At 36.4% G+C, this 18,819-nt stretch overlaps 1 protein-coding gene and 1 pseudogene across 1 annotated transcript; both read left to right on the top strand.

The window, feature by feature from the left end:
- The first annotated feature begins 961 nt into the window (after window positions 1-961).
- Window positions 962-1,697, top strand: LOC107881484 (auxin-responsive protein SAUR21 pseudogene; annotated as a pseudogene).
- A 1,441-nt stretch (window positions 1,698-3,138) lies between these two features.
- On the top strand, window positions 3,139-3,737 carry LOC103335582 (auxin-responsive protein SAUR21). Its single transcript, XM_016795356.2, has one exon. It carries the CDS (start codon window positions 3,270-3,272, stop codon window positions 3,555-3,557), a length of 288 nt encoding a protein of 95 aa, XP_016650842.2. The 5' UTR covers window positions 3,139-3,269; the 3' UTR covers window positions 3,558-3,737.
- The last annotated feature ends 15,082 nt before the right edge of the window (window positions 3,738-18,819 follow it).

Here is an 18,819-nt window from a genome sequence, read left to right as displayed (position 1 = left end):
ACAAGAGGCCAATAAATTCATTGAATTGAGTGCTCATGCAGAGTCACAAGAGATAACCAACAGTATTGCATATGTGCCCTACCCAATAAAAGCTTGTGTGGGATGACAACTACGTTGTTAGCTTGTGTGGCAAAAAACTAGTATTCTTTTCTTTCTTCTTTTTCTTCTTGTTTTTTCTTTTAATGCTGCTTTGAAAACAAGAATTTGTGGTGCTATTAGAATGGATGCTTCTTGATTGGTTGGGTGGGAGAACCAAACAACCCTACCATGTGGCTTTGTCCTTTCAACAAGAAAAGGAAGTATCTCATTTGTTTGAACACTCTGGACTGTCACCAGAAAACTGAACTGGTTAAATATTTTACTATCAGTGTTCAATGGTTTATTGAAACAGTGGAAACAAGGAACTGATGATTCAGATACAAAACATAATAAACGATAGGAATTTTGATCTGCAGGATATTTCAAAGAGCTTTGCCAAAAATTAAAAATGAAAAATTAGGTGAATAAAATGATCCTGCACTTGCTGAGATCTTATTTTTGGAAAGCTGATCAGTGGGTACCCTTTATTGACACTGGTATTCATTCTTTACCCTTTTTCAGCCGTCAAGGAAATAGATTCTTGACACTTCTTAACCGTCAAGGCAGTTTTTCTTGTAGTATGATACTTATTGACCTTGCAGTAGGTAATGTGTACATATTTAATGTGGTCCAAAGAGTGCTAATTAATCTATTGCTGTCAAGAAATTATAGACATAATATGTCTGAAGACTGTCCTGTATTGAAAGGAAGTCAGCCACTCGAATCAACAAGAAGCTTTTGCTTTCCACACATCTATCTCTCTAAAATTTCAAGTGGGGTTTCATGTTTGTAGGTTGTCATATAAATAGTTGGGGGCATATTGTTCTCAAAAAAATATACAGACTTCACAGCTACCAAGTAGTTCATATTGAGATGGAAAACACAGCCATGTGATCCTTCAAGTTCTTATGTCACTTGCCAACCCGACCATATTTGCTTCCATACATTTCTTTCCACATTCTACAGTACCCTTTCAATTTTCATCTGTATATATATATATATATACACACACATATTATCCCATAAATCAACTCCTCATCACCATCTTAACCTAAATCTTTTTCTGCCAGTCAACTTTCAACTTCAAGCTCTTTTTGAAAAGAGATAATTCAGATTTTTAAACATATGGCTATCCGATTGCCTAATATTATGCATGCTAAGCAGATCCTCCGACGAGGAAGTCTTTTCGCAAACCGAGCAGCTTCAACATCTGCTATAGGTGTTCCAAAAGGCTTCTTAGCAGTGTATGTTGGAGAGAGTGAAAAGAAGAGATACATGGTTCCAATTTCATTCTTGAGTCAGCCTTCATTCCAAGAGTTGCTAAGTAAGGCAGAGGAAGAGTTTGGATTTGACCATCCAATGGGTGGACTCACAATCCCTTGCAGAGAAGAAATCTTCATCAATCTTACTTCTAGATTAAATGACATGTGATCTGTGATACAAATTGTGAACAGAAATTGTAAACAGAAATGACAAGAAATCTTCCAACTTGTATGACCAGTTGAGGAAATTGTAAATAGAAATTGTTGACACCGTACAATTTCTTTTTATCAGTTCTAGAATTTGCAACATCAAATGTAAGGTGTTCCTCGCTAGATTCTGAAATTACTTTCAGTCCATTACCTTGTTACTTTCTTTTCCTGCCATTTTACTTTTTTTATTATACACCAAAATGACAATAAATTCATGTCACAACAGGATTTAGTTATTAACTTCAAATGGGGTGGGTTGCAAACTTGAAACTTTGGATAACTGTAGGCCGCACGTCATGTGCTCTTCAAGAGGGAATGTCTAGCAAGTTGATGTAGTAGGACAAAAAGAAGACGTACATTTTGTGTATAGCTTTTGTATATATATACTATTTTCCCCAAAACTTTGTTTTATATCCACATCCATTCATAAATTTGTGTGTTGTGTAGTGTATACTTGTTAAACCTTTTATGTTTGTTCATACAATAACAAGAATTACAGATAATAGACTTGAATAAAATTCTCGTAATACAATAAAAACTTATATATACTACATTAGACAAAAAAATGAACTTATAGGCTAAAGGTTTTTTTTAAGGGCACTGCTTCCCTCCTTCCCTCCTTCCTCAGTAGGCATTCCTACTTCCTCGCAAATCATGACACATTTGCAAAAACAATTCATGAAAACCACAAAAAGAAAAATCTCTACACACATGTCAAACTGTGATTGGAGGAAAGTATGAGTTCCTACTTCCACAGAAGGAGGCAAGTATTTTCCTTTATGAAAGAAAAGAAAAACAATAAGATTTTCATAAGTTAAAAAAACTTGTCACAGTAGTGCTAAAGGTGTTTCGAGAATAAATTCTAGCTTGAACTATTAAGTATTGATGTAGGTGGCTCGAATACAAGTCAAGAATACAAAAATACTCCACGGTTTAAATATAGGTGGTCTACTCCTAATTGCACCAAGACCTTTTGTGACCACACCTAAAGGTCCATTGGGTCTTCTCTCTTCTAGGTGGTTAAAGTGTGGACAATATCGGTGCATGGTAGGTTGAAGTAGAAGGGCTGAATTTATATATTGTGAGACTAATATTTCAAAGATGTTTGTCCAAAGCTTGATTAAGGTAAAGAAAATGAGCCTCAAACTAATGAGATACTTTGTTTTGTTTGGCATGCATAAGCTAAAACTGATAAATAACTAGATATCACACCTTATAATAATGCTAAAAGTAAGATGATGCATACAATCTTTAAATGTTGTTGTCAAGAAATCATAGACATATGTGTCTATGGCTCTCCGCTATTTAAGGTCAGCCACTAGAACTTACAACAATACCAGTTTTCCTCACTTCCTTGTAGGTTTGTGGTCAAGAACAATGTTTGGGGGCATAATGGTCCCATCAAAATATGCTACCCTCAATCCATAGCTACCAAGATTTTGAGCATAAGAAGGAACACAACCATGTGCATTAACCTAATATTTATATGTCTACCATTCCCTTCCCAAATTGCCCTCACAAATGTACAATTTTCCATACATTTTTCTCCATCTTACTTCTCTATTTATACACACACAATATCCCAACAAAATTTGCAAACCAAAGTACTCCTCGCATTCTCCACAAGCTAGAAAATCTATTCTCTCTTCTCTCTTTCTTCCAAGTGTTTTTTTTTCCAGCCCCTTTTAATAAGGTGATAATTAAGTTTCCTTATTAAGCATGGCGATTCGGTTATCACAAATTCTACGACAATCGAGCTTATTGTTTGCAAACAAAGCCGCATCATCATCATCTTCTGTTGGTGTTCCAAAAGGCTACATTGTAGTGTACGTTGGAGAATTTGAAAAGAAGCGATTTGTCGTTCCGATATCGTTCTTGAATCAGCCTTCATTTCAAGAGTTGCTAAGGAAGGCAGAGGAAGAATTCGGATACAATTATCCAATGGGTGGACTCACAATTCCTTGTAGAGAAGACATCTTCATTGACCTCACTTCCCGCTTGAATTAATGGATTGTGATTTGCAGCATATGCATGCACTACTTAATATATGAATTAGGAGAGAATTTTGTAAAGTAATCGTGTACTTGTACATTCCTTTTTCTAGTGTTTTCCCTTTGGAGGAAATTGTATGACCACCCAAAAAGTTGATCAATGACATAATTCAATCGAATTTTTTCTTTGAAGTTATGTCTCATCTCCTTGCCAGAATGATTGATTTGGTCGACAACATTACAACTCTTTGTGAAAACCCAAGTCCTAAAAGAACTCACCTCTTCAGAAGATTACTTTTTAAAATATAGATAGAAAAACAGAGATGTGTATTTCCATTTGGTAGTCCTTTACCTAGTCAATCTGTTTGGATGGGCCTCCTATCAAACGTTTGGATTAAATGAATTCCTTCGCCAATACATGTGGCCTGGCAAACTGATACAACCGGTCAAACCGCATCGTCCGGTTCGGTTCGGTCCAAGTTTTATTTAAAATTTGATGCAAATTCGGATTATATTGGTCTAGATTGTCCAGATGGTCCATAACCGAGTTTCTAAAATCCTAACTAATTAATATATGACCGAACTGAATAAACCGACCGATCTGAACTCATTTATTCAAAACTAAGTTTTTCCACTTGGCACGCAGCCACTACGTCGTTATTAGCTTACTATTAGACTCCCCAACACCCAAATCCAGTGCTAGCAAACTTCTAATTTAACTTCTTCGCTCATACTTCACCACCGCATTATTGTGGGCTTCTCAACTTGTGCTGTGGTTTCTCTCTTTTTCTTTGGGCTTAATTCTCACAACCTTACCCTTTTTTCTCTATATATCTCTTTTTTTATACCAGATACATCGGGACCAACCGTAGGGTCCTCTAAGAATGTTTTTCAACGAAATATTGAGACCAACAAAATAGAAGAACACAGTACTTTAAAAAAAGACTATAATAACAACAATTTAATTGAGTGGGCAAATAATTTCGGATTCAAGTGCTTTTCTGCATAGATGATCTTTGAGAGAATACCTAAAAACTAGACGATTTAGATAATTGAAATTCAATGCACGATGGACTCTATATGTGTACCTCAACTGAAGCTCTATATATACACACACATGTAGCTCCTTACTTGTAATGAGCCATTTCTCTTTATTGACAAATAATAATGTGATGCATGTATAAAAAAATTTCTTTATGTGTTTGTAATGAGTTATATGCTCTCAGACTGTGGTTAAAGAATCACAGCTTATAGTAAGAAGCCAAACAATAATCTTTTGCTTAAATGAAATTACAAGTAAATGAATTTCAAACTAAGTTTCTTAATGTTCGTCTCACCACCACCACCTCAACAAAAGTTACATCTACAACTAATCTCTTTCATTGAAGAACACTGCATTAGATGTCTCAAGCGTGTCTCCAAGACAACATGTCAAATTGTATTAACTTTCCATTCCAATTTTAGCTGGTTATTCCTTTGGCTTATTTGGACATTGTGGGACAACTTAAAATGTTTGTGTTGTGAACAAATTTATATCTAGTGTCGAGTAACCAGCTCTCCACCTCCAATCTTTTTCTGGCACTCCATTGGCCTAATTGGATGTTGTAGGGGCATAGTGTTTTACCAACAAATGGACACAACACAATAGGTTTTCAAGTTGCCTCTACCAAAAAATTTCAAGTTGTTTTCTTATATCGGCATAATTATTGCAAGGATAGTGTTTGTACTTCCAGCACACTCCTCACACTCCTCAAGTGCATATAGTCAAGAGTTTGCATGCATGCACTCTGCGAGAAATATACAGTCAAAGTTAGGTGTCATGAGAGTTCGAACCTAAGATCACTGATCTACAAGTCAATACTTTTTTTCATTGAACTAAACCTTGTTAGCATTTATTCTTAGCTGATTGTCATGTTAATTAATGGATGATGGTAATTAATATAATCTGTTTGTATAGGAAGTTATTTTTCAGAGTTAATTTTAGTTGCGCCAATGGCGTCATGACCAGCATATGAAAATAAATGATTCCATGATGGAAAATTGGCTTTCAAACACAAGCCCGCTAATGCTAATTGCATCCCCCATGGTCTATCTTAACGCTAGAGAGTCCAACTAATGTGAGTTGGGCTTGGCCATACAAGCATACTCAACAGTCAAAATCATCCCACACATTTCCCCTCTTTGATAAGTTATTACACATGAGAAAAGAACAAGAAGCTTTGTTAGTATGAAATTGTGTTGGCATTTTTTAGAACTTTGTTAGAATGATAAGTCATTTAGTTATAGGGGTGAAGCAAAATTGCTGTCTCTGATTTCCAGAAACTGTAAGATTGAAATGGCTCAGCAATCCCCAAATTCCATAATTGTGACTTAACACTTGTGAGACATTTGATCTAAAGGGTAAGACATGTCATTTTTCATGCACTCATAATAGGAATGTTTTTTGGAATCTAATATGATTTTATTTCCTTGATTTTCCTTGATTTTAATCAATTAGAATCCCTTTAGGAGTGCATCTAATTTAGGCATATTTTACAATATCTTTTTGCTTATTCTTTCTTTCTCTCAATCATGATTTGTTACTTATCTCTTAAGTAATTTACGTGGAAATCAAGTTTTAATCAAATCACATTATTAAAGGTGTTGAGATATTCTTGGTAGTTGACCTAAGAATATTAGGACTCCTTTAATGGTGGGATTATCATAAATTTCCTTTATAGGGTTTTTATTTTCCTATTGATTAGACCTAGGGGTGGCAATTTCCTTTACGACCCGTTACACGACTCGAAACCCGCATGGAAAAAACACGACTCGAACCCGCACGATTAATAATTGGGTAATTTTCGGTCAATTCGTTTTGACCTGTTTATTAAACGGGTGGCTTTCGGGTCAACTCGCCAACCCGTTAGAACACATGTGTAACCCGTTTATTAAACAGGTCGTGTCACAGGCCGTGTCAACCCCGCAAAAAAATATAGAGAAATAGATACTTCAAAACACACATATGGGGTTTCGAACCCCTACCCATCCTCATTACTCTCCAACACTTTATCCACCATGCTAGATACAACTTTGTGATTATATACTATACATCTTGATATTTATAATGTTTCTTTTTCTTCTTTTGTTTTTCTTTATTTTCCGTCTATCTTCTCCTCTCTATTTTTTAATTTCTTTTCCTTATCTCTTTTCTCCTCTCTTTTTTTCACTTCTCTTTAGTTTTCTCTCCTCTCTTATTTTTTTCTTTCTTTTCCTTCTCTTTAGTTTTCTCTCCTCTCTTTTTTATTTTTATTTCTTTCCTTCTCTCTTCTCTCTCTATTTTTTCTCTTTTCCTTCTCTCTTCTCTCCTCTCTCTATCCTTTTTTTTATTTCTTTTCCTTATATTTTCTCTCCTCTCTCCGTTTTTTTAATTTAAATTTTTTCAGTTGTGACTTTTGTAACATGCATGTTATTATTTATCAACCCGTTACACGACTTGAAACCCGCACGATAAAAGACGACCCGAACCCGACACGACACGTTTATTAAATGGGTTAGGTTCGGGTTGAGCATTCTTGACACGTTTAATATTCCGACACGACACAACCGACACGACCCGACCCATTGCCAGCCCTAATTAGACCATGCATTGCATAATTGTAGAATAGGACAAAAATCTTTGGTGATTGATTTTATTTGTGTTAAAATCAATCTCATCTTTTTAACGTGGTTTTATTTTTTGGTGGAGCGAAGATCATATAAAAGAAGACCTTTGTCTTCTTCATCTTTTAAAGCTTTTCAACATTAGTTTTGTGTGCTTAAATGTTTAAGAGAGTTGCGTTTTATTTGAGATAAATTAATCATCATGTATTCCATGTTTATTTGGTGATTTATCAAACACTTTTTATCATTCATATTGTATTCATTTGCATTGTTCGATGACTCATACAATTGAGGGCACCAAGACCGTTGTGGCGGTTTTTCTCCGATGAGCTTGAATCGATCGTGACTGGTATCAGATTCAACATAAGGAAAGTCAGAAGAACTCCGGCGAGCTTGAAGCAATCGTGACTAGTATTGCGTTCAACATAAGGAGTGTCAAAAGATCATCCCGTGATAGAAGTTGAGTTATGAAAAAGTCGGTATACATTATCTAGAATGTGTCTAAGGTAAATATGTAAGTACTTCTTGTAATCATTGTTTTATAGTGGATTTGTTTGATACTGAGGAGTCCCGTGGATTTTTCCCTAGAGGTGGGTTGCCACGTATAATAATTCTTTGTGTGTTACTTTATTTTATGCTTTGCACGTTTCAGGATTCTTATCAATCTTGCTACCGAAGTTTATTTAATTATTATAATTTTAAATTGGCCTATTCACCCCCCCTCTAGGCATTCTTAGTCATCCTACAGGTAATTTCAAACTTTGAAGTGTGACGGCCAGACCAACATGTGGTGTTACTAATTCATGTATTTTAAAATAAACAGTTGACATGATTGATATGTCATAGACCTAAAGTATAATATTAATAAATAATTCACATGTTGTTGTATGAATTGAAGGATAACTATCTCTATGAGTTTGCCTAAAAAGTACCAGAAGCCTATTACAAGTGAACCCCCTCATCCTTTTTTGATGTCCAGTTATTCCCCCTTGTATTCAACTCCATTCAGTTTATGATGTGGAAAGTGATGTGTTTTGCAGAGTTAATTGATTGAATGTATGGTAATGTGATCTTGTAGCAAATAATTGGCAAGTTTTCAATTTGGCTGAAAAAGTAGAGAGAAAAAAGGTTTGTGCAATTCACCATTTTGGTGTAATTTTCCCTTGGATGGAAGGGGATTATCACCTCTAACTTCTCTAAATGCATGACCAGTTTACTACGGGCCCCATGCATGACAATATTTTCTTCTTTCTCTATACGTTTGTCTCCATCTACTGAAAACTACCGTTTGCGGTAGTTTTCGCCTTGAACTGCTTGGGTGCTGATTGATTGCTGGTTTTTCCTTCTCTGATCTTGGAGGAAGGATCACCTGGGGTTTTTCTGAAGAACTACTGTTTGACAAAGAAAGTGCGAGCCTCAGAGTATCTTGATCCTAAGCGAGATCTGGAGTCCAATTTTAGCCCCACTTCGACACCTCACCACAAACAAGGTACTAATTCTTTTCCTGGTGCTAGGTTGGAGTTTGGGACATAAAGTTTTAGGGATAAACTGCTAGGTAAGGGGAATTTAGGTTCAAATTTGGGTATTGATGTTAACAATCTTCATGATGCCTATGAGGACATAAATGATGATGAAGATGTGGTGATTTCTTGTCGTGAGCGAGGGCCTTGTATTCAATTCTCATATAAGACTATGGATTATTTGCTTAAACCTTGGGAAAATGCTTTGATCATTAAATTGTTAGGTCGATTGCACACGTATAATTACCTCAAAGCTAGGTTGCAACAAAAATGGAGCCTGAAAAGGGTTTGGAATTGGTTGATTTAGTTAATGACTATTTTGTGGTGAAGTCTTATCTAGAGGAGGACCTGAATTTTGTCTTGATTGGCTGCCCTTGGATCATAGTTGGGCAGTACTTGGTAATGCAAAAATGGAGACTGGGTTTTATCCTGTTACTGCTCATATTACCCGTATGGCAGTTTGGTTGCAAGTTTCTGCTATATAACTTGAATACTTTGATGTCTGGTTTTTTAAGCCTATCAAGAACCCTTTGGGAAAACTACTTAAGATTGATTCCCTTACTACTGTCTAGAATTGTGACAAGTTTGCCAGACTAATTGTGAAGCTTGACCTTACCAAGGCCTTAGAAGCCTTTGTCCAAATTAACTAAAATTGGTACAATATTGAATATAAAAGGCTACCTGAGATTTGTTACTTATGTGGGCACTATGGTTATAAAATGGAAGCTTGTAATTGGAAGCCTAAGGTTCAAACTAAGCAACATGGGAACAGTCAGGATTTAGCAAAGGATGCTTGTATGGGCACTAAGGATGGTGAGGGCTCTGGGACTAATAAGCTTACTGAGGAGGGTCTGAGGGGTCCTTAGATGGTGGTCCCTCCAAGAAGGAAAACTAAGCCCAACTTTGTAACATGAGGTGGAAAGAGTTCAAACTTGGAGGCTAAGGGATCTTATTTTGATGCATTAAGGTGTTAATGAGAATTTTGGTGGAAATGATGGGTGTGGAGCTATCTTTGAATTCTTCTCTTCCAACTGCCAATATTAGGCCTTCTTTTGACCAACACAACAAGAAGTGGACAAAATCTAAGAGCACCGAAGCTGATCCTGGGTCAGCCTTGAATAATATCTCGAATAAGGTTGCACCTAGTAAGTCTTTAGCTACTATATGTGATAAGAAGAGAGGTAAAGCTTCTAAAATTCATACTTATGAGTTTTTTTTATCAAAAGGAAGCTGGTGATTGGAGGGAAAATACTAAGCCTCTCACTGATAAGCTTGCTAGCTGGGTGGGGGATCAAAATGTGCACAATGAGGAAGGTGTTTTTATTTTTTGCCATTAGCCCCCGAATATAAGGCTAGAGGATCCAAGTTTGGAAGTGAGCTCGGATTCTGAGAACAAAGATGTGAACTTTGGTGTCCTTGTTGCTGACAGTTTACGTCAAGATGAAAGGATGGATGTTTTTAAGGGACATTATCTCCCATTAGATGGACAGATGACTGGCAATACCTTCAATGATGTTGAAGGTATAACCTTTGGCCTTTAGAAGAGTTTTGCATTTTGATTACCTTTTTGCCTCTTTCCTTTTTAATGGATATAGTTTGTTAGAACGTGAGAGGTGATGCTAGCACCAAATTTATGAATAATATATCGGAGTTCATTCGTTTACACAGCATGGATTTGTTGTTCATTTTTAGCCTCAAATTAGTGGTGAGAAAGCTCTTGCTATGGTTAAATCTCTAGGGTTTCCTTCTTATGAAATTGTAGATTTCATTGGGTTTGCTAGTGGTATGTGGCTGTTGTTGGATGCTAATAAAATTCATATGGAAATTGTTGGTATTTTTTACCAGTCTATCTCTGCTTGTGTGACTAGGAAGGGTCATTCTCCTTGGCTTTTAACTGGAATCTATGCTAGTACTTGTGGTTGTAATAGATATAAGTTGTGGGATTATCTCAATTTTGTTATTGAGTGCTGGAGGTATTATTAGGAACTTGATGGGAGATTTGGTGAGTGACTTCTCTGTTAATTTAGGGAAAGGCTAGATTCTTGGAGCCTGAAGTCAAGGGGTTGTATTTTGGTCTGAGGTTAGCTATTGATAAGGGTATTAAAGATCTTGCTGTTGAAATAGATGCTGCCACAGTCGTTCTTCTTATTTAGAAACTAGATTTACTTGGATATCACCACCCTCTTGCAACTCTATTATTGTGTTGTTGTGATTTGATGAGCCATTTTGGTAGTTGTTCTCTCCAGCATATATACAGGGAATAGAATGGAGTGTCGGTGGATTCCCTACCTAACTCGAGTTACAATATGGATCTTAGATTGGGCATTTTTTATTCTGCTCTCTCTTGGCTTGGCTTGAAAATTGTTGATGATTTATTAGGAGTTTCTAGAGCTCGATTGGTTTGTTTAAACTAAGCCTGGGCTTGGTTTGGGTTGGTTCGGGTTTGAGCCAAACTAGCATACTGAACTAAAGCTCTCGGTGTAGCAATTTCCAACGCCAACGCCGAACCATCCAACATCATCCACACAACTGCCTTTACTTTTTATTTAAAAGTATGGAGTATAATTAGTGCATACTAGCACATTTATTTTATCGCACATTTACTTCATTATTTAAAGTATGGTGCGAAATTAACGTCCATACAACAAACAATTTATTTTATGAATTTATTTTATCGCATATTTACTTTTATTTAAAGTATGGTGCGGGTTTATCGTCCATACCAGCAATTTATTTACAAGCAATTTATAACAATTTATTTTATGAATTAATTGTGTGGTATGATGAGTTTTACAGCATACAGAGATCAGGATCAGAAGTTCATGGATCCTCATCATACAACTACATCAGGACCTAAAGATCCTTGATGATGATGATGATAATGATAATGATATGAGAGTTGGCAGTCTCTCCAGTACTATATTTGTAAACAAGATATCGGACCTGAAGATCATTGATCTTTGACATGTAAGTAAGGACATGGAGTTCCTTGATGATGTAACAGTGTCGTATCAGTTAATAGTGTCGTACACATGAATAGTAACTGTACTGGCAAATATATTGTACGCATGAATAGACGCGTATTCATGACTTGATGAATAGTACCATATACATGAATAGTGACATATGCATAAATATTAACTATTTTTGGTAAACCGTCATTGTATATAAAAGAGAACATGTAGTTCCTTAAACTCATGGATGAGCAATTAAATGAGATGCCAAAAGTTCCTCAAAACATGGACAATTATGTAAGGGCCTGAAGTCCCAAAAATATGTACAGGAAATTATAAAAATATCCATACCTTGAGAACATGTGATTTTGGCCCGAAGTTCAAAATCTAAGAGTATTGAATGTCCATACCATAAAATATGTGATTTTGGCCTGAAGTTCAAAATCTGACAATATTGAGAACCTAAAGTTTCAACAGTTAAATGGACAACCCTTGAAGTATTATTACAAATTGTGGTACACCACATATTTCTTTGTGTTGAAGAAAAAACTATAAACCTCTAAACATAATTTCACCACCACTAATCAATTAATGGGGTTTTATTATTTTAGGTTCGACCCATTCGAGACGCAAGTCTCTTAATTACAATCCCTTGCTACAAGGGAAAACCCTTTGATTCCATCATAAAGAAACAGAATGTATGTGTTTGGTTTTGCGGCTGCTCCCAAGTTCAACCTTAGGGTGCCTACGTATCCTTTGCAGGAATCAAGTCACTCGTAGTTCAAAGATTCGCAATGAATAGATGACTCATTGCAAAAAGAGGGAATTTGAATGAATTTGATTGAGGGGTGTTTGAGTGAATTTAGCTGAATAAGCCAGGGATTCGATATGGAGTTGTGTTTGGGATGGTTGCATCTAGATTGAATCTCTAGATTGCCTACGTACCCTTTCAAAGAGATCAAACCAACGTAGTTTGGATTTGATTTGTGTAAAGGTAGATATTTGATTTGTGGAGATTTGGTTGCGGTTGCGTCTATTGGGATGCTAGACTGCCTACGTACCCTTGATGGGATCAAACCGGCGTAGTTCCAAAAATGATTTGGGTGGAGATTTGATTGATGAGAATTTGGTTGTGGTTGCGTCTATTGAGATGTTAGACTACCTACGTACCCTTAATGGGATCAAACCGACGTAGTTCCAAATTTTGGAAATTAATGGGTAAGTGTAGCCCAATAATTTAGAATTCTGTTTGAGAGATTTGAATTTAATCTCAACAAAATTTTCATGAGTAGATGACCCATGAGAAAAATTGGAAATTAATAGGTGAGTATGGCCCATTAATTGAGAATTTCTATTTGAGAGATTTGAATTTAATCTCAATGAAATTTTCATGGGTAGATGACCCATGGGGAAAATTAGATGGTTTTGTACCATTTTTCTTTTTGTCAATGTCCAAGAAAAATAATGAACAATTTTGATTAAGCCACTAATTCTCTATAATTGACATTTGCACTTGAACCCAAATATGGCTATGAGGATTTTTTAAAATTGATTCGTGAACCATATAATAGGCAATTTGGGCCTCTGTAAATTTAAGGGGTAATTATTTAGGTTACCCATTAATTACTATTGACTTTTGAGAGTTAACAGGCAATTATTTTTGACAGCCCATTATTCTATTTTGGGCCTTTGATATTTTAACTGACCCATGAGCAGAATTGGTTCACAACTGTGGTCTTTGTGACAAAAGGGACCAGTGCAGCTTTTGATTATTTGCAAACAATCAACAGAGAAGGAATTCAAGGCATGGCACCTAGCCTTTTCAAAGCCTTGTTTCTTTTCCTTTTTTTTATTACTCATGTTTTCTTTTGGCTGGCCCTTTCTCTTCTTTTAACCCAAAGAATGACAGTGGCGTATAGCCACTTTCTTTTTCTTTTAATTTTTGGTGGCTGGCCCTTTTTCTTCTTTCTGTTTGTTGCTGTTCTTCTTCTGCCTTTTTAGGTGGCTATCATTTTTTTGTTTGTTGCTGCTATATGCAACAAGCAGCCAAGAATTCAAGGCGTGGCTGCAAGTCTATCTTTCTTTCTTTTTTTTAATTGCACACACCAAGCGTTTCTCCAACCAGCGTGGCTATTCCTCATCTTCCTGTATTGCTTAGTATGTTGCGTCTATATGCAAACAACACCAAACCCTCCCAAAACGGGGCTGGTTTCCTCCTTTATTTTTTTTGTTTGTTTGTTGTGACTGGGTGCCCAACAACAACAGGACAAGAGGTTCTTCCAAGAGAATTCAGTTTATGAGTTCAACACTCAAAATGGATTTAGTTTATGGGTTTTGTACCCAAGCATGGTGGTTCGCTCTGCAGAGCATGAAGATTTGCTCAGAAGAGTATGGAGATTCGCTCGGCAGAGCATTATTAATTTGTGGGTTGCCACCCATGATGGATTCATCATCCAAGAGTTTGATTTGAGGGTTGCCACCCGTTTGATTGATTAAAAGGGTTGCCACCCAACATGGAGGACCTCAAGAGAGGAGCCTTGATTGCTTCTGTCACATTTCTTCAGCACTGTCGTGCATCCTCCACGTTCCCCAAGCCTTGTTGGCTTTCTTTTTGTATCTCTTCACATGCCACTGTGTTTTTTTTTTTTTTGCAGCCTCACGGCTGCCTCTTCTCCAAGCCCTTGTCACCTTGCAGGCTCTTTTTCAACCCCACTTTTCTACAGCACCTTTTCCTCTCATCCCCCTCCTCTTTTTTACCTCTGTACGTTCATGTCTTTTATAGGCAAAAGATGAACAGCAGTTGGGGAAGCATGTTTGCTAAGTGGGCAGTTTCTCTGCTAAATGGAGTTGCCACAAAATAAACACGATCTCTTCCCACCATTATATGATTATCCTCTTCCTTTATTTATCCCTTCCTTTTTTCTAGGGATAAGAATAGGGACAATCTGATACACACGTTGTTTCCGATTTGTTTTGAAAGCAAGTGTCATGTGGTTGTGGGAATCACCCACCCAACGTTATGGGGGATATCTAAACCCACAATTTTTTTTTTATAATTTTTTTTTTTTGGTTCAACACTTTGGCATAAGAAAATGATAAATTTAATAAAGTTTGATTCTGTTACAATCGACACCTCAAGGAAGAAATACATTTTGTGAATTCAGGTTGTTAAGAATACACCATCAAATGTATAATATCTGGATAAACCTTAAAGGATGAATTGTGGCTCCCCACAAATTTTGTTATATTATATGATATAGGCCGAAAGCCCATGAATTCAAATATATGTGAGATCCCGAACATGAAGTTTTGGGTATATAGTAGTTAATGCTCTTCACTACTATATTGCAATATTATCATGGCTTTTACTCAATTTATATTTCATGCCCATTTGAAAAAGGCAAATAAATTCTGAGGTCGTATTTAGCCCAGGCAAGAAGTTCCAGACTCACATGCATTGAAATATGTAATTTGAGGGATTTGATGTGGTTATTTGAACCTATAAGGTTCCAAACCGTCATTTTGAAAAGACGTAAAAACTACATGTGCAAGTTTAAGAATTCATCCAATTATTATAAAAGGAAAGGAGCATAAAACAGATAGATTCTTTTCACCTGCAAGGAAAAAGCAGGCTCTGTAAAATCTATAAAATTGCATTATGTTCTAGAAGACTCTGAAGGAAGAGGACGACACCTCTTAAGCTTAGCCATGAGCCTCTCGTGGTCTCCTAGAATCTTTTCATTGGAAATATGCAGTGTGTCAAGCCTTGTCTGAGTATCAATGGAGAATGAACTCACCAGTTTCAACAAGGCCTATTTTCCTCTTTAGGTTTTTCAACCTCTTACTAAGACTCATGAAGCATTCTCCGAAGAGACGAATTTTCAATGTTCAGCTCCTGAATCTCGTTTGCTCTGGCATGCAAACGATTAGCCATGTTAGAAATAGAAGCAGTACTCTGAATGCCAAAACCCATTAAGTCATCAATAGCCTATTCGTCAGACCTTCCTGTTAACAGTATTTCATCCATAGGAGTAAGGAAATTCATAGCTACTATGACAGCAGTTGTATCATTCATCAACAAAGAATCATTAACCGTGAAATGACGATTTTGGGATACAAAGGATGGACACCAGACTTTGGCGTCACGGGTTGTTTTCGGGGCAACATTTAAATCGAAATGCTTTGGGGGAGAAGAAGTGGAAGCCATTTTAAGAAAGTTTCGAGAAAAGTCTTAGAAAAGCTGAATTTTCAGAAAATGGAAGGAAGTTGAGTTGAAACGCAGTCACTCCAATCAGGCCTTGCAAAGGCAATATCTATAGATGAAAATGTGGCACCGTTTTTTGGATCCCAATATTTTCTCGGATCCCCATATTCTCTTTTTATTTTCAGATTCTAAAACTTCACGCGGCCTCCATTAATGTCTGTCGGCACTTTGCTTTGCGGATTTCACGGAGTTAATTTTTCAAAAGCATCTCGAGCACCTCACAATTTTTTGTAATTAATTTCAGATTCATCGGATCAAAATATTCCTCTAATTTGTGTATAAATATGCTACTAACAAAATTTTCTTTGCAGAATACATCCAGTTTTCTCTAGTTTTCTTCATATCTAGTGATGCAATATTCACCTGTTTTTCCTATCAATGAGCGGTCGATGTGCTTGAGAAGCGAGACTATCTCTGATCATCCATTCAGGAAGTGAGACTATCCCTGAACATGTTTCAGCTAGATCAGGGAACTATAAGGACGACCACATGCTCTAATCTCCTAAAGTTCTTCTAGGCTAGGAGAAATGAGAGTTTGTTGTCTGTTACCTCACTAGTTTCCTTCCATGATTTCTTACCTACCTTGCAATCAATATCACATTTCTTTGTATCTTTTCTATCTTTTTACAACTCTCTGTTCATAAGGGAATTTGTTTCTTTAGAACGAACATCTGAAGAACAAATCCATGTAGTGAACCTAACACTGAGGGTTATTTTTTCGACAGAGACAGAAGAATTGTGATTTTTACTCTTGCAGGATATAACTAGATCATCAAGCGTTACATTGTATTTGCTGAGCCAATACGAGTTTGAATGATATTTGAACAAAGTTTCTCCCACCTAAGGATGTAAGCAATACTTATGTTATTTCATGTTTGTACTCTTATTTTGATATTTTGTATGACATCCTTAAATGTAACCAAAAGGGGAGATAAGGCCGTTCCAGAAGAACGCCATGCAAAGGACCATTCCAAAAGAATGACTTGCATTATAGATCGTTCCAGATGAACAACTTGTATTATAACCATTCCAAAAGATTGTATCATTCTGATATGTATTCATGAATTATTAATGCAAATTTCACAAATTGCAAGTGAGATACATTGATAATACACTGCAAAGATTAAAGTCCCATAAGAATAGAATATGGGTATAGCAGTGATCAATATAATGCATGCCTGTTGCGTAACAAATGATATGGATTGAAGTCTCGAAAAGACAATCCATTAACATGTCAATATTAATACGGTGAACGCCTAATGCGTAGCAAATTATATGATTTAAAGTCCCAGAAGGATAATTCATTGACATGTGTGTATTAATCTGTGGCATGTCTGCAGCATGACAAATATATGGGTTCTAAATGTTCCAACTTCCTAAATGGAGATTATCCACACCCTCCTATAAAATAATGCTCCATTGGAGGTTAAGATCCACATTCTCACATAATTCATCTTATAAGATATGTTTATCTGGAAAGAGACAATAACAGCCCCTGAGGTGGCTTGGGTACCCAAAAGCAAAGAAATGATTATAATTGATGCATTCTCTTGCACATGAGAATGGTGGGATCACAAATTGATGAATGACAGTTTTTGATTTTGGATTAGCTACTCAAATCATCAATGGGCTATGTTGATTGGAACCACGTTCTATTATCAAATGTCGACAATATCATTGGCCAAAATGGAAAGAGGCAATTCCATTACAGATGAGAATGACCTTGAAAGAACAAACCCATTGTACGAACCACGAAAGATGTTAACCCTGAAAGTTATACTTGGGTGTTAGGAATAAATAGGAATACACTCACTTTGTATGACACAATGTTTCTGGTAGAAACAAGGAATGTTGGGTCTCTCCATGTTTACAGATGTAATCGTGCCTTCTTATTGCACATTAAATGAGACCAACCTGTTATCTTTACGGGTTATTAAATGCACGGAGCATATCGCTAGAAGCGATTCCCTAAAGATTTATAAATAGCTAGGTTAAAGCTATATAATGTGTCATAAAGTGTAATCCCTTAAACAAAATCCCTGAATGATTGAAATTGCATGAAGCAAGTCCCTGAAGGACATGTGCCTGAAGCACAAAATCTGTACTCAATACTAAAATGTATAAATTGCCTCAGTGAGTACATTAATTATGATATGGTTGCAACACATTACAACTCCTAAAGAGTTGATAATTGATCAAAACTCCTGAAGAGTTAATACTTGGTAAAAAAACTCCTGAAGAGTTTAATAAATATTTGTCTCGGTTTGAAGATCAAGCATTATGCCAATGACATTCTTGCTTACTACTAAGAAAGTATTGAAGCATTTTTATATGGGTTATTCGTTAGGCACTTAAATGATTTTCCGGAAGTATACTGGACCAGACATTGTATTTTCTAGATAGAGCTCAGCTCCATCACCACAACTTTGGGATGATGTGAGGCATATTTGATGCTATCTCCGTATAACACCATATACAGGCATATTCTTTTCAAGTGAACATACAAATAGCCCAGACTTTGTTGGACATGCGAACTCTAGAAATTTCTAAGATTTACATAGAGATAGCTCACTGGAAATATATGTACTTACTCAGCTACGTGAATTGTTGATGGCTATATCCTCCACTCACTCCGAAAGATTTTCTCTCCAGAAAGTTAGTCATGAAGATTTCAAGGGGAAATAGTCATCAGGGGGAGCATCCAGAAGTATGTTACACTAATTAATGTACTCTTCTTCCTTCCATTAGTTTTCTACTTCACTGGGTTTTCTTCAAGCAAGATTTTAATGAGGCAACCGACATATCATTTGTGGTCTCCAAGAGGGAGTGTTGTAAAGTCAAGAATGGAGCCCAAAATGGTAGAGCCCACTACCTAATTGATTGAAGAATGATGATGAA

This window comes from Prunus mume, linkage group LG6 (genome assembly GCF_029339155.1).
Source record: "Prunus mume cultivar Tortuosa linkage group LG6, ASM2933915v1, whole genome shotgun sequence".
Classification (NCBI taxonomy): Eukaryota; Viridiplantae; Streptophyta; class Magnoliopsida; order Rosales; family Rosaceae; genus Prunus; species Prunus mume.
The sequence above is the reverse complement of the archived record's forward strand: the minus strand, read 5'-3'. Positions and strand labels throughout refer to the sequence as shown.